The sequence below is a fragment of the Anomaloglossus baeobatrachus genome, chromosome 8, assembly GCF_048569485.1.
Source record: "Anomaloglossus baeobatrachus isolate aAnoBae1 chromosome 8, aAnoBae1.hap1, whole genome shotgun sequence".
NCBI lineage: Eukaryota > Metazoa > Chordata > Amphibia > Anura > Aromobatidae > Anomaloglossus > Anomaloglossus baeobatrachus.
In genome coordinates this window covers 182,307,170-182,332,887 of record NC_134360.1, presented here as the reverse complement: position 1 = coordinate 182,332,887, position 25,718 = coordinate 182,307,170, and the positions used below count along the sequence as shown (strand labels likewise).

The 25,718-nt window shown below is 43.1% G+C and overlaps 1 protein-coding gene across 1 annotated transcript in view; it reads left to right on the top strand.

Moving 5' to 3' along the window:
* Nucleotides 1–25,354, top strand: part of LOC142249371 (LIM homeobox transcription factor 1-alpha-like) — a 198,216-nt gene extending 172,862 nt beyond the window's left edge. Inside the window, exons 4-9 of the mRNA XM_075321007.1 lie at nucleotides 3,914–4,146; nucleotides 12,611–12,774; nucleotides 14,337–14,414; nucleotides 15,480–15,555; nucleotides 20,596–20,763; nucleotides 24,471–25,354. Of these exons, the coding sequence (XP_075177122.1) occupies nucleotides 3,914–4,146; nucleotides 12,611–12,774; nucleotides 14,337–14,414; nucleotides 15,480–15,555; nucleotides 20,596–20,763; nucleotides 24,471–24,628 (877 nt within the window). The 3' untranslated portion in view covers nucleotides 24,629–25,354. The remainder of the gene's footprint in view (nucleotides 1–3,913; nucleotides 4,147–12,610; nucleotides 12,775–14,336; nucleotides 14,415–15,479; nucleotides 15,556–20,595; nucleotides 20,764–24,470) is intronic.
* Nucleotides 25,355–25,718: the final 364 nt, after the last annotated feature.

Below are 25,718 nucleotides of genomic sequence, written 5' to 3'. Positions count from 1 at the left end.
GAAATGGCTTTCTCCTTGCTACTCTTCCATGAAAGCCAGATTTGTGCAGTGTACGTCTGATTGTTGTCCTTTGGTCAGACTCTCCTACCTCAGCTATAGATCTCTGCAGTTCATCCAGAGTGATCATGGGCCTTTTGGCTGCATCTCTGATCAGTCTTCTCCTTGTTTGAGATGAAAGTTTGGATGGACGGCCAGGTCTTGGTAGAAATGCAGTGGTATTATACTCCTTCCATTTCAATATGATTACTTGCACAGTGCTTCTTGAGATGATTAAAGTTTTGGAAATCTTTTGGTAACCAAATCCGGCTTTAAACTTCTCCACAACAGTATCACGGACCTGTCTGTTGTGTTCTTTGGTCTTCATGATGTTCTCTATGCTTTAAACAGAACACTGAGACTATCACAGAGCAGGTGCAATTATATGGAGACTTGATTACACACAGGTGGCTTATATGTATCATCATCATGGAGTGAGTTTGCTGCACTCAAAGTAAAGGGGCAGAATAATATTGCACGCGACAATTTTCAGTTATTTATTTTTTAAAAAGTTTAAAAAGAGCACTAAATTTTGTTAAACTGCACAATTGTGTCCCACTTGTTGATTCTTCACCAGAACATTAACATTTTTATCTTTATGAAGCCTGAAAAATTCAAGGGGACCGAATACTTTTGCAAGGCACTGTACATATATATATATATATATATATATATATATATATATTTATATTTATATACAGTATATATACATATATATATATACTGTATATATTTATACATATACGAACATGCGCACATACACACGATAACAACAATAATTGAAAAGATAATCTAATAGTACTTCACCTAATATTATAAAAAAGGCAAGTGCACTTTTGACTTGACATGTCATTGAGATATGTTTGAAGTTTTCACATTGTTAGACTTAGTGCCTTAGGGACTCCCACCCATCACTTACAAAAAGAGGAAAATGGGCTGCTCTCTTCCAAAGCTGAACACGGGCTCAAGACTTCTGCCATGTCTCTATGACATTTGGAAAGTTTACGCTACAAAACTGAGTCATTGTTATTATAGTAAAATTAATTTCCAGTTGCTTACATCGTACCAACATATTCAACTGTAAGGGGTAGTCCGCTACTGGACATCCCCTTACTAAATCAATTCAGGACTAAAAGTAAAATAAAACACAGTGGATACTCCCCTCCGTCGGCGGTGGAGTTCCAGCTCTGCCAGCGCTGTTGTTCCCGGAAGGTGACATGTCATTGCCGTCAGCTGCAGCTTATCGATATTCTATCAGGGTGAAAAGCCACTTTAACAGTAAAGGCTGCAGTTAAACAGCGGCTGTTCAGCAGAGGAAGTGGGCACATAACGCAACAAGTCATGTCACCTTCCTGGAGACGCTTCGTTGACATCGCTGCCGATGCAGGAGGGGAGTATACACTGTTTTATTTCAATTGGTTTTAATTGGGGTCTTGAATTGATTAAGCAGGGGTTGTCGAGTAGTGAACAGCCCTTTTAAGACTTTAGTTTACATCAGCATATAAAAAATAGTCTGATTTTCATCCCGAAAAAAGGTATGATTTTTCATTTGTATACAATCTGTATGTTTGCTTTTTACATATTTATGGCATCTATTTTTATATCAGGAGTTAATAAAATTTACAAAACAAAATCCAGTTTCTTAAGTTAATAATGGCAATATATTCCTAAAAATTGGATGCTATACAGACGACCTAAGGGATCTGATTTTTGGGATGCATCTAAAACTTGAAGACGCAAGTCGGATCTGAAATCCGAAAGATAATACTGCAATTATTCACATTGATATTCAGCCCATGTGAAGAAACTGTCATCTGGAGAGCCCAATTAAATAACATTGGTCCGTGTGCTTCAGGTGTGAAGTCAATTTATTTTCATGTAACAGCTATAGGTATGAAAACATTGGATGTAGGAATTTGGACATGCATTACTGGGAAGGAAATACAATTAAATATTGAGACTCTTAGCACATTAAAAAGGCCAGTTTTATGTGAGCCCAGCAGCCAGCGTCAAGGCGTATCTCTTATGCTGGGTCCCAATCTAAATGCCTCTAGCTGAAAAGCCTATACTTTTATGAGTGGGCAGAACATAAAACTAGCCTTTTTATGTTCTAGTGTCTCAATATTTGAATGTATTATCTTAGCAGTAATGCATGTCGACATTCTTATATTCAATATTTGCATACCTTAGCATTGTTCAGTTTGTGTCGCGGGCGGGGAGGAGGGTGTCAGCACACCGCGCTCACCCCTTCTGCTCGGGTCCGGCAGCTGCTCCTGGTGGCTCGAGCTGTGGGCCGGATCCCGGGGTTTCTCGAGCGACACTCCTCGCCCGTGAGTGAAAGCGGGTGTTTGTTGGGTGTGGGGATTGTTATAGTTCGTGACGCCACCCACGGTTGTGGTGATTGCACCACCGCTGCTCAGTATGGGGGTCCCGGGGATGGTGATGCGGAGCAGCTAGGTGTTGTGTTGCCCCTCCATGGGTAGGGGTTGGTGATCCCGGGGCCCAGTGATGAGATGTAAAGTGTAGGGCCCGGTGGGCGCAGGGACGCGGGGGCAGCGCTAAGCCTTGCGGCACTGTGGTACTCACTCAGCCTGACACACGGACACAGTTTGTACGGTAAACCAAACGGCTGGTAGGACGGTCCCACAGACGGCTGCACCTGCACTCCCGGTAGGTGACGGTGATGTCCCTCTTCCTTGCACCTTTGTTTGACTTGTGGTAGCGGTGGATTCCCTCCGGTTACCCGCTCCCCGGCTGCAATCTGGGCCGGAGGAGCTCTACACTTTGCCCGCAGGCGCTGGCCCTGAGAAACTGGTGCCGTGGCGGTGGCGGTGTCTCTCCAATACGGGTTGGGCTGTTGCCTTCAATCGGGACTTGGTTGTTGGGGGATCTGCGTCCCCGTCACTGACGGATTTGGCAAATCTGGCGACTCCTAGCCTTGCCGGGGTCCGAGAGGCCCCTGCCCTGGTGCTGACTGTCCTTCGGAACACTGCTCCAGACCACCGGGCACACAGCCAACGGGGTCCTTCCAGGAACTTCCAAACGGTCCCCCTCAAGACAGTCACCGCCGTTGCTGATCTTGCTGTTCTGGCCCTCCACAAAGCTGGACCCTTCAGGCTGTCTTTCTCTTCTGTCACTTCACTTGCTTTCCTCCTTTACTACTTTCACTTTCACTTTCTTAACTCCTCCACTTAGCTCCTCACACTTGCCCTGCCTGGGCTATCTCTGTTGTTCACTCTTTCATGTCCCTCCCTGGACTGCCTGGTTTCTTCCTGCCTCCAGAGTTGTGAGCTCCTCGGTGGGCGGAGCCAACCGCCTGGCCCACCCCCTGGTGTGCATCATCAAACTCCTGGAGGAAGGCAACAAGGATTTCTGGTTAGCATAGATGTGCCTACCTGGAGTGTGGGGTGTGGTGGTGTTGTGACCCGTGTCCCCTGGCTTGCCCAGGGCGACACATTTGCACCTATTCACATTTGACTGTTATGAAGTATTTTCAGTTTATTTTCATGGCCTGCACTAGGACTGAAGATATGTTAGTATGAATGTACCCTAATAAAGGAGGAAACTGTAGCACCCCAGTACCTATACAAAGGTGTTTAGAAAATACAACAAATTAATTGACCCCAAAGGTCTCCACATTGTTTAATCATAAAACTTATAAATAAATTGTTTATATTTTTTAATTTTGGATGCAGTTTGCATTATAGTATCCTGAACCCAGGAGGACCCGAGAGATGCAAGACAACAGTGCTGACCTCTGAGCCACCATAACACCTCAGATGGGGTGTTTCGAATGTTTTGAAATGTGTGGTTTTATTATTTTACGACGTTATTGTCTTTCAATACTAAATTGTGAACAACTCTTCTTTTTCTCCAGGCTTTTTGCAGTAAAATGTGGGTCCTGTCTCGACACCATCACCCCTAGTGAGTTTGTTATGAGGGCGCAGAAGAGCGTCTACCATTTAGGATGCTTCTGCTGCTGTGTGTGCGAAAGACAACTGCAAAAAGGTGATGAGTTTGTGCTCAAGGACGGCCAACTTCTCTGCAAGAGTGACTACGAGAGAGAGCGGGATCTGCTCAGCCTTGTTAGCCCAGCTGCCTCTGATTCAGGTACCTAATACACAGCATTGAGACATAGCATACAAATTTCATCGAATTGTGTGGAATAGCCCATGCAATATAATCATATGCTTTAATAAATACTGGCATTAAAAGGACCCAAAAGTAACTATTTGCATAATTCTTAAATATTAATTTGTAGATACATTTGCAAAATGATACTATAGTTCATATTGACTGCACTTATAAAACCATCTTAAAAATGTATATAAACAATCTATCAGAGCTTCCAGTTATTACATAGATTTAGATGTGACTAGACACATTAGATATAGTCATCTAACTTCACCAATTTTCAATATTTGCCCAGTTTTTTATTTCTGCCCTAAGAGTAGCTGCTTTTTTTTCTATATATGAAAATAAGCATGTATGCTCAGCTGAACCCAAACTTGCATGTTTATCGTGGGATTTGAGAAAAAAAGGAGCTTTTCACTGATCTGATGCCTATAATCGACTTTAGAGGTTCTGGTGTATATAACATATCGATAGATGAATCATATTAATAAGGATTATTATTAGAGATGATAGGATCAATCCACAGAGGATCGCATTCAACACGAATTTCCTGAAAACAGTTTCACATAAATCTGAACACTTTGCAATTCAGTTTGCAGTTTACAACCCCCCCCCAAAAAAAAACCAAACCTCGCCTACCACGATTTCCCAAACTGCAGCATTAGCAGATCCCAGTGGGGCACAGTTTATATGGCAAAGTCATTTTCCATCTACAGAATCACTGAGTAAGTCTCTCTCCTCTAGAGTGTAAGCTCTTATGGTCAACATGGTCCTCTCTCCTGTAGCATGTAATCTATTATGGACAGCAGGGACCTCTCTCACTCTTCTCACTCCTGTAGAGTGTAAGCTAATAGAAGAGGGCTAAGGCTTAATTAAGTAGCCCTTCCAACGTCTGAGACACTTGAGATGGCAGAGATCTCACTAATTAAAATTAAGACTCCTCTTGTTGAATTTGCATCTGTCTTATGAGCTGTCTTCTTTTATTCTGCACAACTATGATCTTTTGTAGCAGGTGGTGACAAGCTGGGAGATATTAGGGTCCCAGCATGTAGGTCGATCCCCTGTGTGTTAATATCAGCAGTGCTCTCTTTCTCTCTCCTGTAGAGTATAAGCTCTTATGGTCAGTGGAGCTGTCTCTCTCCTGTATAGTGTAAGCTCTTATAGTCAGTGGGATCACTCTCTCCTGTAGAGTGTAAGCTTTGATGGTCAGTGGGATCCTGTATCTCTCCTGTAGAGTGTAAGCTCTAATGGTCAGCAGGGTCCTCTCTCTCTCCTGTAGAGTGTAACCTCTTATGGTCAGTGGGATCCCTCTCTCTCTCTCACTCCTGTAGAGTGTAAGCTCTTATGATCAGCAGGGTCTTCTCTCTCCTGTAAAATGTAAGCTCTTATAGTTAGCAGTGCTCTCTCTCTCTCTCTCTCTCTCTCTCTCTCTCCTGTAGAGTATAAGCTCTTATGGTCAGTGGGATCACTATCTCAGTTCTCTAGAGTGTAAGCTCAATTTGATCAGCATGGTCCTCTCTCTCTCTCTCCTGTAGTGTGTAAGCTTTTATGGTCAGCAGGGTCTTCTTTCTCTCCTGTAGAGTGTAAGCTCTTATGCTAAGTGGGATCATTCTCTTACTCCTGTAGAGTGTAAGCTCTTATGGTCAGCAGGGTCCTCTTTCTCCTGTAGATTGTAAGCTCTTATGGTCAGTGAGATCACTTTCTCTCGCCTATAAAGTGTAAGCTCTTATAGTCAGTGAGATCCTGTCCCTCTGCTGAAGATAGTAAGCTCTTATGGTCAGCAGGGTCCTCTCTCCTCTATGCTGTAGAGGGTATGCTCTTACAGTCAGTGAGATCCTGTCCCTCTGCTGTAGAGTGTAAGCTCTTATGGTCAGCAGGGTCCTCTCTTTCTTCTCCCCCCACATGTATTTTCTGTGCAAATTATAATCTTTCAAAAATTGAGACTAAAGCAGATTTATTTCATCATGAGTCAAATTTTGTGGCAAAATTCGGTGAAGCCGGGCAAATTCAATTGCCAAAAGGTCTGCTCATCTCTCCTTATTATAAATGATCTGAAATTCATTGAAATAAAAAAAAATCACCTTTTCTCTTTGTTCGGCCACTTCAACAATCCAAACTATACAAAAAAAACCCCAATAAACAGCAAATCTCTAAAAATTAATACCTCTTCTAGAAGACCACCAACCCGTATTTCCTATTACAGATTTGAACTTCCACCATATCATATGTGTACTGTTTGTCATCTTTAGTAAGAACTCTTCATATTAGACCACTTTAAAATGCATTTTTGCAAGAAGATCTCAATAACTTTTTACTGTATTCATTTTTCAGTTACTTTACCTATGAAACATTGCGTTAGAAGACTATTTGCTTTATTGCTTGTTTCTAGCAGAATACAATAAAATTGTGCGCGGATACTTATTAGTTATATTTATTTTTGCTAAAGAAAGAATTACTCCTCCATAACAGAAATGAAGGAATCGGTGTCTGAGACTCGTTTATCCATTGCCATCTTCGTTCTCCAAGATTGGTCTTTCTTGCTTTATATCCCCCTGCCTTGCTTTTTTTTCTAATGACTATCTTTCAAAGGGTTTTCAATAGACAAGAGGGTGAGAGAGGGAAAGCATAAGTTAAACCCAATTTTATTGGAAAATGTAGAAAGGGGTAGAGCTGAGCGGCGGATCCCATATGCTGAAGCTAATCTCCAAAGCTCGTACTTCAATTACAGCCTCTGTCGACTCAGGCACTCAATCCTATGTAAACAGAACCAACTCAAAAACCATCCACATTTCCAATTAAGTGCCCAAACTCTGCCGCTCCATCTAATTCCCTCACACCAAAAGAAATGGTGATTCAATAGGCAAGAAAGAGGCTGATGAGTGCGGCTTTATTATGTGTGATGTCCCTTTTTAGCCGTCATCTCATACAATGATAAACACCTCTGGTACAATATGGACCTTACAATTGTCTAGAGCCATCCAAGACCAACTCCTACAAAGGTCGCCAAACACAATATGTTTCCTACTTCTCAGGCAGGGCTAATAGAAGAGGGCTAAGGCTTAATTAAGTAGCCCTTCCAACGTCTGAGACACTTGAGATGGCAGAGATCTCACTAATTAAAATTAAGACTCCTCTTGTTGAATTTGCATCCGTCTTATGAGCTGTCTTCTTTTATTCTGCACAACTATGATCTTTTGTAGCAGGTGGTGACAAGCTGGGAGATATTAGGGTCCCAGCATGTAGGTCGATCCCCTGTGTGTTAATGTTTGCTCTTTTTCAGTCTATCCACTTGGCTTGGCGCTTGTAATACAGACCCATAGATACACTGTTCTTGCTAGAGATCATTGACAAAGGACAGTCTGCCACCACGCTAAAAGGGAGCTGCTTTGTCTCAATCTAAAACCAAAAAGCTGGCGGAAAAACTGTACAATTTCACCTAATTCAAAGGTCTTTTATATGCATTAAAATTCTATACCATAACCAAATCCAATGCAGTGCTATAACCTAGTCCTAGATAATCTTAGTTGGTAGAAACTCTTGGGCTATGTTCACACTGCATTTGTTTTCTGGTGATTTTTAAGCAAATAAATCATTGGACAAAGCACTCACAAAATGCTCAAAAGAATATGCTTTTTAATTTTTAAGAAAAAACAAGTTGCTAGTCATTTGTTTAGACTTTTGAGCATTTTTTTAAATGCTTCAGGCTTTCAAAATTAATGGTTGGAGAACACTTGTTTGAAGCAGTCCAGTGTAAAACGATCCAAACTACAGTAGGCACTAAGATGCTTCCGGGAAAAAAATTCAGGAAATATGCTTGAAAAATTCTTCAAAAATGCTGCAAGAAAAGCTTTAAGAAGTGTAAAGAGCTAAAAGACACTTCAGGAAAGCACTGATGGTGTTTTTCTTGAAGCATCTTCTTTGATGTCTTTTGAGTTATGTTTGTGGCTCTTCTGATGGAGACTTTTTAAAAAAACAACCCAAATAAAATAGTGAAGAATGGACTTTTCACTTTTTTTAGCTACTTCACAGGTTTCAAAGTCTGAAGCAGTTAAAGAACTTACAAAAGGTGCAAGATTTCTATGCATATAGAAGATGAAATAAGTATTGAATACGTCACCAATTTTCTAAGTAAATATATTTCTAAAAGTGCTATTGATGTGAATTTATCAACCCACCCAATCCACACAATCAAACCAGAGATGTCCATAAATCTAGTGATATGTAATAATGAGAGATGCTACAGGGAAAAAGCATTTAACACGCTTACTGAAATGTATTTAATACTTTGTACAAAAGCCTTTATGATGACAGCTTCAAGAAGCCTCCTGTATGGAGAAACTAGTTGAATGCATTGCTCAGGTGTGATTTTGGCCCATACTTCCACACAAACACTCTTCAAATCTTGAGGGTTCTGTGGGATTCTTCTATGAACTCGAAGATTTTGTTCCTTCCTTAATTGTTCTATTGGATTGAGATCTGGTAATTGACTGGGTCATTCTAGCAGTTCTATTTTCTTTCTCTAAAAGCAATTGAGAGTTTCTTGGCTGTGTGTTTGGGATCATTGTTTTGCTGAAATTTCCACCCTCGTTTCATCATCATCATCATCATCATCATCATCATCATCATTCTGGTAGATAACAGCAGTTTTTATATAAAGAATGTCTCTGTACATTTGTCTCTTCATCCTTCCTTCAATCATATGAAGTTTGCCAGTGCTGGTTGCTAAAAAAATCTATAGTTTTAGGCCCCTTCCACACATCAGTTTTTTGCCATCAGTCACAAGTCGTTGAATTTTGAAAAAAACGGATCCAGCTACTGATGTTGCTGGATCCGTTTTTTTCTCATCGACTTTTATTAGCGATGGATTGTGACGGATGGCCTCACGTTTCATCCGTTAAAAAATGTTTGCCCGTTGGACAGACGACGTCCAGAGTAACGTTTTTTGTGTACGTCGAAAAAACGGACAGCGACGAATTCGTCACCGTTCGTCGTTTGGTAGAATGAAAGCCTATGGGCGCAGGATCCGTCGTCATCTGTCAAATGATGAAATCCAGCGACGGATTCAGTGTTTTTTAACTGAGCATGCTCCAATTTATTATTTACCCCCCAGCTACTCGGATCTGTCGAAAAACAGATCCGTCTCATCAGTTTAGCCACAATCTGCGACGGATCAGTCGAGAAAACGGATTGTGACTGATGGCAAAAAACTGATGTGTGAAGGAGGCTTAAGTGAGAACTGTTTTTAGGGGTTTTCATAATGTCAGTTTTTGTAATCAGTCACATACCATTGCTTTATTGTACCTTAACACAAAAGTACTAAGCCATAATTCAGGTAGGGAAATAAAACATATAGTCTAATGAGTAAATGTATTTAAAGTACTGTTAAAAAATAATAAATTACCCTACATGTCTTTTTTGACCATATAAATGGTACATAATAAGTAAATGATTGTACTAACGATATAAATCAGAGGAATACGGCAGAGACCTGTGCATTTATCATCAGCTACTTTATTAATTAACGGGATACTTACATCTTCCCGCTGTGTTCTAAATCAAGCCCCATAGACAGATAAATTTACTCTTTTAATTCAGTGAACATTTCCTTTCCAAATTGGCTGTAATGGAACTAAAGAAAAAGTGCTCTTAATAATTTATGCTCCATTACAGGTAGTTTAGGATCTGAAATATTCATTAGTTTTGCTGACAAGTTTCTCAGTCTCGATCACCTCACCACAAAATATTCTGGAATAGGTATTTAAACTACACAACAGCAAAAAAGAAGGAAACAAAAAGCAAACAGCTACTATATAAAGATTATGAACAACTAGTTGAGTTACCTTAAAAAGGGCATCTATTTTTTGTGTGAGAATGGCAACTGATGAAAAGCTGGTTATAGGGTGTCTGTCTGTGGGAAGCCCTTTGCAATACGCCATACACAATGGGGTGAGCATGACAGATCCGCTGGAGAGAGGGAGAGAGAAGCTCTTTGTATCCACAATCTTCTCTGGCTAATAGATTGGAGTCTTGAATGAGGACCTCTATTAAAGGGACTCTGTCAGCAGGTGTTTGCTACCTCATCTGACAGCAACACCAATTCACTGCTCATCACAGCCCAACATGTTGCACGCTCTCTCCTTCGCTACAAAGTGCCGCCAGCAGGAGCGATGCTGGGCTGTGACGCTGGGCTGTGACGAGCGGCGAACCTTCGCCCACAGTCCAGTCACTCAGGAAGTTTGGGGTCGGCCGCCGTGATGTAGGGTCAACTGGAAGTTGACGTGACATCACCGGACCTCAGCGGTCATGGAACCTGGAGGTCGCTGCATGGGAATGAGAGGACCCTATCAGTTTTACAGAGATGTGGCTGGCCACTATTGCAGAGTAGTGAACCACCTTTTTAATCTTTAGCTCCTTCACAGAACACTTACTGTTTCCAGCCGCATTCTCGTCCCCTGTGCGATGTGGTGCTGGTAACAGCAGCAGTGTGATGAGGTCACAGCTGCACATTGGGGTGGGGGTGATGTGGGCTCTTCTATTCTGCAAGTCCTGGCAACAAAATGTTCAACTGTATTTGTGAAAAAAGGTTGAATATAAGAAGATAATAACCGGAGCCTCCTGGTTCTCTGCGGGCCGCACAACATCCTTCGTTGGGCCGCATGTGCCTCACAGGCCATATGTTTTGCTGGCATGCATTAGATTATGGCTAAGGCCTTCTAATTTTATGTTATAAAAGAAAGCCTAAATTTTTATTGCCAAACTAGCAAGGCTCTCTGGATCCCCGGCAGTCCTATAGAAAATGAAGCGACCACAATCATGTGTACCCCCACACCATTCTCAGGGTTCCAGAATCTGGTCTTGGCATTGCTGGGGGTCCCAGCAGTTGGACATCCAGCAAGTTTGTTCCAGTCCAATGTAATGGACTTTCCATTTTATAATAACCTGCTAATGTACCGCCCTGAGAGGGGCCCGGCCGCTTCTCCGCTGCTCGGGCTGAGCCGCTCAAGGTCCGGGCTCGGGTTGTTGGTGGCACGAGTGCCTCTGGACCGGGGGCCAATGCGCTCTGTTAAAGGGGGGGGCAATGGGGTGGTGGTGGTGTGGGACGAGGCGCGCAGCCGGGCCGCGCTGTCGTCCTACGGGTCGTGACGCCACCCACGGGTCGTGGTGACGGGATGCACCACTGCTGCAGCTGGATTGAGGGTGGGCTTGTCTGGGATTGGTGTTGCGGCCGCAGCCTAGATGTTAGCCCCTCCGTGGGTAGGGGCGGTGTGTCCCGGGGCCCGGTGGAGTGCTTGGTAGGCTGATGGGGACGGGGTTGTTGTCGGGGTGCAGGGTGCCGTGCTGCGGTGCAGTGTCGTGCCCGGATGGCACTGGTGTACTTACGATTAATTCACACTCAGAGTCACTGGTAAACCAAAGTTCTGGTATGGTCGGGTCCTGCAGCCGGCTGCTTGTGTCCCCTGTGAGGTTGATGGTGGCCCCTTTCCCTTGCACCTCTTGTGGTTTTTCGGCTCCCCTGCCTGGACAGTGGTAGCCCGCTTCCCGGCGTTGAGCTGCCGGAGGAGCCTTCGTTTGCCTGCAGGCCCTTTCCCGTCGGATGTTTAGCCCTTGGTGGTGGCTCTCACCCGGTATCGGTGGGCTTTTGCCTTCTTTCGGGACTTTGGGTGTGGATGAACCCGTGAGGTCCAGTCAGCAATCAGTCAATTTGCCTAAACTCAGTGGCTTCTAAGCTAGGACGGGGTCTGATTACCCAGTTTCTGGTGCTCCGGTACACGGTTGACTCCCCGGTTCAGGGCCGGCGGGCTCTAACCCAGGCTCGGTCCCTACGGTTCCGCTGGTTGCTGTACCGGGCTCCAACCCGGGTCCCTAACAGTTCTGCTCCTCCACAACTCCTGTCACTGTCCACTCCAATCTGTTCTGTTTGTATTTCCTGCCTCAGGACAGTAGTCTCCTCGGTGGGCGTGTCTTTCTGCCAGACTCCGCCCACCTGGTGTTCCCCTACTTGCCCTGAGGGAGGCATCAGGTCTCCCTTTCGGGTGACGGGGATGGGGGTGTGTGTGTAATGTGGTAGGTGTTGTTACCTGTGACCCCTGTGGTCCAGGGCTTCACACTAACATACAATGATCATTTGTAAAATAGAAATGCAGTACAACCAATAATGATTACAGTTTTAGTAACACATCCCTTTCTAAATTTTTACAATGTGTTAAAAAGCAAACAGTTGACTTCCTGTACATTTGTGTTACAGGAAAAATATAGTTTGGCACTCTTCAAATTTTCTGTTATACTATGCCTGATGAAGAGACCTGAATAAACCCGAAAGCTGCCATTTGTTACCATCCTTTCAGTTAGCCATTAAAAGATATCAAGCACTGAAAACTCTGAATTTTGAATATTTCTTTATACATTTGAGTAAAATTGTTTCGTGATTTCCTGCTTGTAGGTAAGAGTGATGATGATGAAGATGGGGGTAAATTTGAAGATGGTAAAGTAACTGAAGATGGCAAAGATCAAAAAAGGCCTAAGAGACCAAGAACTATTCTGACAACACAACAGAGAAGAGCTTTCAAAGCTTCATTTGAGGTCTCCTCTAAACCATGTAGGAAGGTAAGTTGTGGGTGATCCTGATTTATCCCAATCAGGTGTAATTTATAGGATCGACTCAAACATCCATGTTTATTGTGCAGAATGGCAATGCGGGGCAAAACATCTAAAATGTTGTTAAAGGAGGATCAGGATTTACTAATATTTAGGAAAAAGAAAAGTTAAAGTAAAAAGGTAGTGAAACATAATAGAAAACTACTGTCACAACACGTTACTGTCACCTAAGTGGGACCCGCACAATTTTTGCATACAAAGGTAATATCCACTATCCTAACAACCGATTTGCACCAAAGTAGAGTTGCGCCCAAGTCATTACTGAGGTGCATTCAAGCTATTTGTGACGTTCATCCGTTCATAAACCTTGTGTTAGCACACCCATGCCATATAAATGAGGCTGCATGCTGGCAGTTACGATAAAGATTCTTACATCTAAATGTGTAAGGCACTGTTCATCTCTCCAGCATGGCTCCAGTTTATACTGGAAATCATGATGCTTTGATATTGAGTCTGATGGGCCCCTTTCGACTTACAATAGAGCCTGTTGTCGACTCTCTTTGGATCCACCATCCCAGATTCGGTCACGAATGTTGGACACAATATTGTAGTATGCTGCGCTTTCCTGTCCAAAATTGTGGGTCCAAAGATGTAAAGCTTAGAGATAACATTATGGGAAATGGCCTCCGCCTGACAGGCTAGTGGTTCGGAGCTACTGGTAAGTCCCTTCTTCCGCTTTTATGAGCAAAACAATTAATTTAAAAACCCTGGTTAAAGTAAACACTCACACTAAAGTTTTTATCTTTTTAATATATTGCAGTAATCATATTATATAGCACTGTGTGCTTACAATTGCTCATTTTGCCATTCTACCCAGATAATTCTTCTCTTTTCTCTTCTCTATGTAGAAACAGGAAGTTTTTTTTCTTTGCATGTCATCCACCTCTTCTGCTCTGCTCCTCCTTCCTGCCAAAAACATTTGTGGTGACAACTTATGCATGGAAAAGAGACTTTCTATTTCTACAAAGAGCTTAGAGGGATTCAGCTAGTCTGTTTTTAATCATGCAGTGTCATAGACCTAATAGAAAAGAGAATAAATAACTGGGCAAAAGAGCAAAATGAGCAATTGTTATTTAACAGTGCTATATGATGATTGCAATATGTTAAGAGCATAAAATTGTTGATGGGAGTACTTCTTTAAACAAAGTTTTAACAACATAATTGATACATATTACGTTAAAGGGGTATTATTCTTATTGTGTAAAGTGATAGCATATTGCAAGGATATGTAATCGCTTTATTATAGGTGGGGTTGATCACGGATCCTGCAAACTAGGAGGCTTAGTATAGCGCTGCGTCCTCTTCACTATTTTTTTCAGCCATGGAAAAGTCATGGGACATTCTGCTAACCAGAGCATTGTCATCTTCATTCTCTGAATCGGATGAGGACCCTAGAATCACTTTATAAGACCTATTGTTGGTATTGTTTATTTTGTACAAAACTATTTAAAAATGGATACACTACTATATAATATTCCATACACTGACTCCTTGATGTTTCCATTGTGAAGGTGAGGGAGACGCTTGCTGCAGAAACTGGCCTTAGTGTCCGCGTAGTGCAAGTCTGGTTCCAAAATCAAAGAGCAAAGGTAAGAAATCCTTAACAGCATCTGCGTGCTTTCCTTCTTATGATGCCTGGCAACTCTCATTGAGGCCACTATAAGCATAGGTTTTCATGTTACTTTATGTTGCTACTTAATCTTCTAGGGTTTTGGAAACAGAAGCTTGGTACTTTGTGTGTAAAAGTCCGACCTACCAACATATAATATTATTTAACCAGTAGGGTAAACACCATAAAGTAAAAAAAATTGCGGTATCTCCAACTAAAAATGCAGTAAAAAGCTACAAATAAAATAAAGCTTTGTATGTAACGAAAAAGAATACCAATAAAAACTACAGCTCTGCATGTAATAAATAAGTCAGCTCAATTGACGAAAAAAAATAAAAGGCTACGGGTCTCAGAAATGTTTTTATTGTAAAATTAAGATTTTTTTTTCCCACCACAAAAATTATAAAAAATAAAATATAGAAGTTTGGGAGAACCAAAATCATACCGACCTGGAGAGTCATGGTACTTAGTCATTTTTACCATCCAAAGAATTCAGTAAACCCCCCCCCCCCCAAAAAAAAGGTCAGAAATGCATTTTTTTTTCACCATTTTAACCCACTTGGATCTTTTTTCAGAACATTACATGGTAAAATACTTACAATTCATTTGCCAAAAAAACCCCAAAACCTTTGTATGGCAATGTCGATGAAGAGAGAGAAAAGTTGGAGAAGTGAAAAAATGAAAATTGACCTGGCCATGAAAGGGTTAAATATAGCCGTTTCGAAACCGTGCGGCCTGCTGCTCCTTTGATCTCCTCCTGTCTGCGGTCAGGGGTCCCAGCGGTGAGACACAGCAATCTTACAGTTATCACCGAGCCCTTTAACTCTTCTTTTCGTCAGGTGAAATATTCTGGTAGAGAGCGTGAACGGGGCTCATACAATATACCATTTAATATTTAACAAGGAAGAGCAATGATTATCACTGGAGCTATACAAAGAGCTCATCTCGCCATTCCCGGATTTGATTTATAAAGTGATTGTGTTACCAGAATACCACGTAGAAGGCTATATTCTGCAGCCTAACTCCTGTACTTTGCTTTAAACAGATGAAAAAGTTGGCAAGAAGACAGCAACAACAGCAACAGCAGCAAGATCAGCAAAACCCAGCCCGTGTACCAGCAGGTAGGAAAGTGTGCTTTGCTGATTGCATTATCCTCTCCAGTGCTTAATTTCTTAGTAGTTTATTGTATAATAGATTCAACTTCAATAACACTCTGCAGTTTGCATGTAGATGTAACCAATAGTGACAGGTCACATGGCCACTATGGGGCTCATGAGTAGGCAAGACCTGATGCTGACAGCCCATTTGTCATGGAGACCGGATGACAGGACCAGGATACCTAAGCTGACCCTCAGACTGCAGGCCCTGTGCTGTCCCTCAGCTCAGAGGTACGCTTGATGGTAGCGAGGTCTGAGTCACCAGCGTGTCCCTGACTCCTGTCCAAGCACTGTTGTAACTCCACTCCCCCACCTCCACCGGAGGGGTGAGCCGGGACCATAAAAACAAATCCCAGAACTAACACAAAGAGGGTGAAAACCAAAAACCTGTATACCAAGCAATCACACACAAAAGAGCGATAAAATATGCACCCCATATTCTCGACAATCAAACACAAAGGAGTGACAAAACGTGCACACAGGTGGAGTAAACAGATAACTTGGAAACTTCCACACCGAACAATAAACACATCACAGACTGCTGCAGTAGGCACCAATGCTGCAGCCAACACAGCAAGTAGCAGAGAGGGTTCCTCCAGCGGCTTTCACCTCCTGGCCAAGCTTCCAAATGAATGAAAATAATCAGCACCCTCTGTAGGGAGTAGAGGGTATATATAGGGCCTGGGAGTGGTCCAAACCGGAAACACCTGACCAGGAGTATGAAACTGCTGGAAATCAAACTGACATTAACCCTCTCTTTCCCAAAGGAAAGGGAATATATTGAATCAGCAGAGTCTCACAAGGTAAAGTGAGACGCAGAACATGTCACCAATCTCTACAATAGAGAGACGACCGTGACACCACTTTTCCTGACATTTATTGTATATTGTATATCTATGGCTGAAGTCACTAGAGCGTTTGAATTGGACAAGTGCAATGCAAAAATCTCACATTGCACTCAGACCAATGTTAGTGAATGTTGCAAGTCAGGTATGCAAGATTTTAATCAGCTCTAATCGGACTACGGAAAAAATAGCATGATACAGCGATCGGCAGCATATCTTTGCTGACACCCCCCCATACAAGTCTATGACTGATTGTGAAACATCAGATTGCACTCGGCTATCCTCCAGTGCAGTCTGATATACACAGAGACAGACAATGGAAATGGAGAGATTGATCTCTCCATCTTCTCAGAACCTGTGTTTCGATTCTCACATGTAAGAGAATCAGATCACAGTAATTACGCTCGGTTCACGCCCACAGCAGGGTTTGAGCCACGTGTCATTAGCATATTGTAGCCGATGCTCTTGCATCAGATGCTATATGCTCATGTGACGCCAGCCTAAAGCTAAAATTGGGAGAATTTGTATGGACTGGGCTTACATGCTGAGGTTGCTGTATACATTCCAGGCGACAGCTGTTTTACACAGCAGACACCCATCGATAACTGCTTCTGTCTTCTGTCACCCCCACGCATAGGGTCTCTTTTTTTTGATGGGGTATATAAATAGAAGGCATAGTGCTGTCTGAAATACTGTGGCAAACTAGCTGGATGATGCCTCCTAAAAAATAATAATAACAACCCGATTGCGCTATCAAAACCAATCATGTCCCCATTTAAACAACTGTCCTTTAAATGCCCACACAGAGCCTCCCTATATATAGTATGATAACCCCAGAGCCTCCCCAGATATGGTATGATGGCCCTACAGCTCCATACATACCATATTATCCCAACACAGAATCTCCATATATAGTATGATGTCCCCACACCTGCCCTATACAGTATAATGTCCCTACAGCTCCCTATCTACAGTATGATTTTACGATCACTGCAGTAGAGCTAAGCTACAAGTGCATCTCAATAAATTAGAATATGATCAAAAAGTTAATTTATTTCAGTAATTCAAAACAAAAAGGGAAACACATATATCATATACACACAAACTGATCTATTTCAAGTGTTTATTTCTGTTAATGTTGTTGATTATGGCTTACACCCAATAAAAACCCCAAAATTATTATCTAAAAAAAATAGAATAATTACCACAAAATACCTGCAAAGGCTTCCTAAGTATTTAAAATGGTCCCTTAGTCTTGTTCAGTAGGCTACACAATCATGGGGAAAACTGTTGACTTGACAGATGTCCTGAAGGCAGTCATTGCAGTGAGTTGGAGAAATAAAAGCACAATCTGGGGTTTTATCCGAGAATGATGATTAAAAAAATGTTGGAAATGCTCACCTTGGCAGGTTGTGTGAGTCACCATAAACCGAAATAGATATCAAGGTAAATTAATTATTCATAAACCAAAAAGACCAAATTACCTAAAAAGTCATTTTATTCACATATATGCCACAAACAAAGTACACATATTAAAAATTAGTGATGAGAAGAAAGGTGGGAATCAATCTCCCCTAATCCTCACCCTTCCTGTCATACAGGGGTCGGCGTCCTAAAGTTTGTTGACGCCCCCGTTCCTCGTCGACTTGAGTCCTAAACTGACCCTCCACTCACTCTAAGAGAAATACCATGTGTCTCAATTCAAAGTGGGTAAGGTGAAACACCCAAGGTCAGAACCACAGAAATAGTATGTGACATCAAGTAATAAAGGTACTTAATTCCTGTCAGTAGATGTCATGAAGTATCTATGGGAAAGGGTCTAACTCAGTCGACTGTCAATCAGAAAAAGTAAAAGTAAAAAACTGTTGCTGCATTTTGTCCAGGATGCATCCTACGCGTTTCGCCCTCTTATTAAATCAGACGGCAGCGGGTCCTGTTCAATAACAATCCATGGCTGTAAGCACTTACAGCCATGGATTGTTATTGAACAGGACCCGCTGCCGTCTCCCCTTAGCCTCCTGATGACCCTCTAAAGGGAGAGGAGAAACGCGTTGAGGCCTGGCAGGCCTGGATTCCTGCTTCTCAGGGAAGTAATTCATCTTTTCTCCCTGTTATACTATATTATATAGAATATGATTGGAGCAACCTTTTCTATTTTGCAGTAATTTGCAGGGGTGTCTGTATCCCATTTTTCTTTCAGCTCCTGGGGTATAATGGGGAGATTATCTGAGCCCCTTGTGATATGACTCTAGGTGACTGTAATATACTTGTGGGGTATACCACCCTGTAACATATGTGGTTGTAAATAACTCTTATGGATCACTACCTTGCACAAAGATAATTTATTAGGAATAGAAGTCTATACGTCTTGTACAGTGCTAGTATCATGAATAGGAATTCCTGGTTATAGATCAGTAAATTGATACCTTCTTGATCTAAGGAAAACAATACAGGGAAGAGTATTACCATTTGGGAACTCATATATATTGTACTGTGCAAGCACCACTATAGGGCTTTCCATCCCATCCCTATATCAGGGTCAGGGAGAGCCGACGTGGAACGGGGGCGCCCGGTAACTTATGGTGTCATACCCTCCGTTGTTAGGTAGGGATACACTACCCTTATAGGGCTATATTAGTTTCCCTTCCCTTTCCTAAAGTGAGTGTGTATATAAAATTCCTTGGTTATTTACAAGGATATCGTGATCCATTCTCATTTATGTTTGTGTGCCTGTTTGTGGGTACATTTTAATGAATATTAATAAAAATTGCACATTTTAAAATAGGGTTGAGATTACATGTTAGTCCCTTTTTGAGCACTCTACCCATCTATTTAACTCTGTTAGCTCTTGGATTTATTCCATGATGTGGCCAGTTTAAGTATAAGGTCCTTTTAAAAGTACAGGCTGATACTGTGATGCCCCTGACTAGCCAGGTAGTCACAGACAGACCCTTGCACAAACACCAGTCCCCTAAAAAGGTAACAGCAGCCAACCTAAAAAGCCTGAGTCACCCCTCTCAGGCTTTGACGTTCACACCCGGGGCCGAGCCATGCCCACCAAGGAGTTCGGATAGCCTGAGGCGGGAGAAGCAAGCAGATGAAGTTAGGGAGGGGAGGAGAGCAGTCTAGGAGGTGAAAGGAGAGGTGTTAGAAGGAGAAAACATCTGTAGGGGATCTGGGTCATAGCCCGGATACCCTGTGGCCAGGAGGCAGACGGTGGTTGCCGCCTGCAGGAGCCGGGGAGACGGCTGGTGGAACCGTAAAGGACCGGGACAGGGTAGTGGCCCACTGGTAACGAACCGGGGAACCAACTGGAAACCGGAGCACCAGGAGGGGTACTCAGACCCAGAACGAGGCCCAGAAACCACTGGACCAAGTCAAATTCACTGATTGGGGTCTGGACCTTAGGTTCTTTCCCACCCAAGTCCCGAATGAAGACAACAGCCCAACGAGGGGGATAGAAAGCCACCGCTCAGGCAGAGAGATCCCACGGACCAGCGTCTGCGGGCAAATGAACTCTCCCGACACACACAAAGCCGGGGAGTGGACTCCCGTTGCTGAAGCGCTGCCAGTCAAAATTTACAAACGAGGTGCAAGAGAAAGGCGGGGACCACCAAACCGGGTGGGGGACCAGATGTGGCCGGCTGCGGGCACCGACCACCATCTTTTTGGTTTACCAGAGACTCCGGTGTATCTGTCATAGTGAGTACAACAGTGCCCTCGGGCCGTGCACCGCCCCGCATCACGCCAACACGCCCTCACCCCCGCATCCTAACCCCATCAACCGGGCCCCGGGACCATCGACCCCCTACCCACGGAGGGGTCAACACCTGGCTGCGCAACACTGTCCCCGGGAGCCTAGTCAACTGCAGCGGTGGTGTCCACACTCACCACGACCCGTGGGTGGCGTCACGAACTTAAACCCAAAAACCACGGCTCCGGCCGTGAACCTCCCCACCGAAACCCCCTCACGTAGCGCCAGCCTCCCTTCAGAGCGACGTGACCCCCGGGTCCGGAGGCGCTCGAGCCACCCACCGACGAGCCCGGATCCGAGCGGCTCGGCTGCGGCCGAGCCCTAAGGCGGTACAATACTGTTTACCTTGGGTCATTTTTCTATATGGCAGCCAAATGATTGTTCTTTTTTATTTATATTTTGCAGCACAAACTCACAGTTCCAGTAACTCCAGCATTGAAGGAATCATGAATGTCTTTACTTCACTTCCTCAACAACATCTACTGTCCATAGAGCAAAACATATATAGTTCAGACCCATTCCAGCAAGGGCTTACACCGCCGCAGATGCCAGGGGACCACATGCATCCTTATGGTACGGTATTATTTTGTATTTTTTCTTACTTTGTGAACAATCATTGTAGTTAGTTTTTTGCTATAATTATTGTTATGAAACTGTTTATGGAATCTGGTAACTGTCAAGATGGCCACAGAGGTTCTTTGTATTAGCCACTATGCTTACAACAGGGGTGAACATACCATTAGTGAAACTTGTGCAGGAGCACAGGGGCCCAAGTAGTAGGGCGGCCCATTTTCACCTGCAAAAGAGGTGAAATTGTGCAATATGATGAGCTAGTAGACTGAAAAGCCCATATACCGTTCTTGCCCAGGGTCCATCTTCTGTCTCTGTCTACCCTTGGCTTAGAAAATCCCAGGGAATGATTATGCTTTCATATTTTTACCAACTGACAAGAAAGTGGCCTTGGCAGCAAGAAGCTTCTGATGCATTAATGAAGAAGTTGCTGGCCTATGGAGCAATTTGGCGATGGAATGATTAACAAGCCATGTGAAAACCAGAGGGACAAAAGGAGCAATCACTAGAAACAGTCTAGGGTTAGTGTGAAGATAAATCAGACTTGCTGGATTTCACTGATATTTATTAAAAATCAAAATTAGTAATCTTACGGTTTTCTCACTGGCTAATAGGGCTTTTTTAGACTAAAGGGCACTTTACACACTGCAATATCGGTACCGATATCGCCAGCGTGCGTACCCGCCCCCATCGGTTGTGCAACACGGGCAAATCTCTGCCCGTGTCGCACAACATCGCCAGGACCTGTCACATGGACTTACCTTCCCTGCAACGTCGCTGTGACCGGCGAACCGCCTCCTTTCTAAGGGGGCGGTTCGTTCAGCGTCACAGCGACGTCACACCAGCGTCACTGAACTGCCGCCCAATAGAAGTGGAGGGGCGGAGATGAGCGGGACGAACATCCCGCCCACCTCCTACCTTCCGCATTGTGGCCGGGAGGCAGGTAAGGAGAGCTTCCTTGTTCCTGTGGTGTCACATGGAGCGATGTAATGATATTTGAGAATGGACCCCCATGTCACCGATGAGCGATTTTGCACGTTTTTGCGACAATGCAATATCGCTCATAGGTGTCACACGCAACGGCATTGCTAAAGCGACCAGATGTGCGTCACAAATTCCGTGACCCCAACGAGATCACTTGAGCGATGTCGTAGCGTGTAAAGCCTGCTTTAGTTCTGGTAGTTTCATGAAGAGTTTTCAGCAAAGCTCCTTATTATGAGATGAAGACAAAACAATCACTGATCTTGGGGAGACCAGCCATAGAAGGCACTGACAGCAGCCAACAAAGGTGCTCAACACAGTGAAATCCTAGGTTCATTGCCCCCTGGGAACTATGCAAATCAAAAAGGTCTGTGGAACCTCTGTTAGGAGTCTCAACATGGAAAATAGCCAGATATCCCTCCGGGAAGGACCTAGCCAAGCAGTGGCTCTTTTTAGGAGACCACCATAACCATCATATTAAGTGGCCCTTTTAGTCAATATCCAACTCTTGATGAGTTTAAAGATATGACAAGGAAAATACCAAGGCCAGGTAGCCATCCACAGACAGCTGTTTCGGGGTATTGCCCCTCCTAACAGAGGCTCCACGGACTTTTTGATTTGCTTTTTTCCCAGGGGGCAATGCACCTAGGATTTCACTGTGTTGAGCACCGTTGTTGGCTGCTGGCAGTGTTTTCTCTGGCTGGTCTCCCCGAGATCAGTGATTGTTTTGTCTTGTTTATCTACTAGGCATTGCTCCCACATGGCCAGAATCCTGCTCAACACTGATGAGAGGCAATACCCTGAAACAGCTGTCTGTGGATGGATACCTGTCCTTGGTATTTCCCTTGTCATATCTTTAAACTCGTCAAGAGTTGGATATTGACTAAAAGGGCCACTTAATATGGTGGTTATGGTGGTCTCCTAAAAAGAGCCACTCCTTGGCTAGGTCCTTCCCAGAGGGATATCTGGCTATTTTCCGTGTCGAGGCTGTTAACAGAGGCTCCACGGACCTTTTTGATTTGCATATTATGAGATGAAGGAATACAGTGACAATTTTTTTATCCTGAACCCCTCACCGACATTGGATGTACAACCTACACACGTGGTCAACATTGTTGGTACTCCTAGTTTAAAGAAAGAAAAAGCCACAATGGTCACAGAAATAACTTGAATTTGTCCAAAGTAATAAAAAAAATCTATGAAAATGAACAAATGAAAGTCAGACATTGCTTTTCAGCGATGCTTCCACAGAATTGTTTTTTTAAATAAAGCTCATGAAATAGGAAATTACTTTTATAGATATTAATAGATATTTAAGATCAGATTTACACTAGTGGGGTCCATGAGCTCAGAAGTAGTGATGGGTGATCCCGAACTGTAAAGATCGGGGATCGTACCGATCACATAGTGATTGTGTACACGATTCTGATCACAATTTTTCCTGGGAAGCTCGTGTTACAGATCGGGTCCTGATTGGGTCCAGGGGCTGTAAAAAAAAGCACATTATTAACAAACATTGTCATTATACGTACAGGTCCCGCAACACGTCCCGCAGACTCTATCTCCTGGCCGCTTCTGCTTCCAAGTCCAATCATTGCTGCGCCCTTGGGTTAAAGGACCTTCCGTGAAGTCATGGCCATGTTACCAGTCAGGTGTGAATGTTGTATTACCTCGTTGGTTACAGACTGGTCACATGACTATGACGTTATCAAAGGTCCTGTTAAGTGATTGTCACTGTGCAAGTGTCACATAGCATCATGGCGCACATTTCCTTGTAACCCGGGGGAAGAGCAATGAACAAGCAGAAACGGCCGGGAGACAGAGTCTGCAGGACGCATCGCAGGACCTGTAAGTAATAATGACAATATTTATTATTAACTATATTCTTTATTTTACAGCCCCCCTCCACCCCATCCCATAACTGTAAAGCCTGAGATCGGTGATCGGATGCAAGTTCGCTTTCTCGAGATCCTGATCTTTACAAAACGATCGGGCGAGGCTCCTGATCCCGACCATCGGGGGGATCACCCATCACTACTCAGAAGCATTAAAGTGAACATGTCAGGTGCAATATGCACTGAGATCATGAGCAGTTACATATTCAAGTCCCAGCACTTCTGGTCATGCGCAGTATAAAGTAGGGTGTACGCTTTTTGGCTTCAGTGAGGTCTAGTGTGCATGACCATGATCAGTGGTGACAGTGGACACAGCTACGCGTGTCACCGCTGGTGATGCTGCATTAAATAGCATGCTAGTATGCAGATATGGGTTCCTGAGGGCGTGCTAACCTGCTAAGAAGGCGGAATGCGAGCAGGAACTAATGCCCTTGCCACTAGTCTCTGGCCTCATTAGCATATCATAAAGGTCTTTCGAAATACTTTTTTCTAAAGATCTCTTCATCTATGCTACTAGATACAGGGACAGTTTGGCAGGGATTAGCATTTTGCACCTAGAACTGCTCGTGGTTTTGGGTACATATTGCGCCTGACAGGTTCACTTTAATACTTTCCTTCTTAATCACCCATCTAGCCACAGTCATATGATCTAGATTTAGATTATTGGTATACAATCAATTTGCTATTTTAATTTTTTTCTAGTATAAACCATGACGCTGAACATTGAATGTGTTCTTACCTACACTGCCATGAATCCCATCTCATACTAATCGGTAACTGATTAATAATGATGCAGCTGAGAAAACTTGACTTTATTTGACTTGTGTTTTCCAGGTGGAGAGTCCATGTTCCACGACATGGACAGCGATGATGCTTCCCTTAATTTGGGTGAATGTCTTCTAGCAGCACCTGACGTAGGATCACTGCAGACTCGAGTGGGAAATCCCATTGATCGTCTTTACTCTATGCAAAGTTCCTATTTTACTTCCTGAAATCAATGCAACAAATTGCAGTAACAATGTGATCCGGAACTGGAAAGATGCTGATTGTCTCCAGTTTCTAGTCAATCTGATCAATTAATGGCTGTTCACGATGCTACTGAAATTCTGACCATGCATTACTCTTTAAAAACAATTTCCACTGGACTGTCATCCATGAAATAAAAAACATATATTTCCTTTTAGTCTCCAAGGTAAAACCATTTGATTGTTGGCATCATATCAGTCACCAGAACTCAATGGAAGATACTCAGAATCGTCTACGTAACTGCTGCTGAAGTGTGAACACGTCCTAAGGGAATGATCTTAGCTATATATTAAGGCCCCTCCACTTCTAACTTCACATGTAACACATTTCGTGCTATTCTGGATTGATAATAGAAGACTTCATCCATGAATCTTTGCACCGTTGACAAATTACTCCAGATAAATATGGATACGTTGTGATTTTACCGGCTGACTCCTTGCAGAATATGAAGAAACACATTCACAAGGTTGACGTGGCACAAGAACGTGTTCACTCGTGATATCAAGCATATTCAGTCACTCACTTGAAGAATATTGACTGACATTAAACTCAATGTAAATGTGCTAGTTGTATTATCCATGACACTGATTGTACAGCCCAGCAATATTGCCATTGGGAGCTATTTAATATTGCACACATGTGCATTAACTTATGTCAAATTAAGACTATTTCTTTTTTTTTCTTGTCTTAGGCTGGAAAAATGTCTGTGACTTTGTTCTTTTGTCTATTAATTGCATTATGTCATTATGTTTTGTTGTTATTACAGAAATAGATGAAGAAAATTCAGTTGTGTATCATTGCTTCACTGTCTGTGACCAAAGTAAAAGAAATAATGGTTATTGGAAAGATTGGAGTTGAAGCTCCAAACAGTTGGCCATCATGGTCACACAATGGTTACATTATTAAGGTTCGCTTTTCATACATCTTCGATAGCGCTTATCCTTTCCAAGCTCTAGCCCGTACACATGCATACTCAGTTTGGCTGATCATCCATGTGTTTTCAATAGGGAGAATATACAGTAGAAATCCCATTTATGGTGCTGACACCTCTTCTTA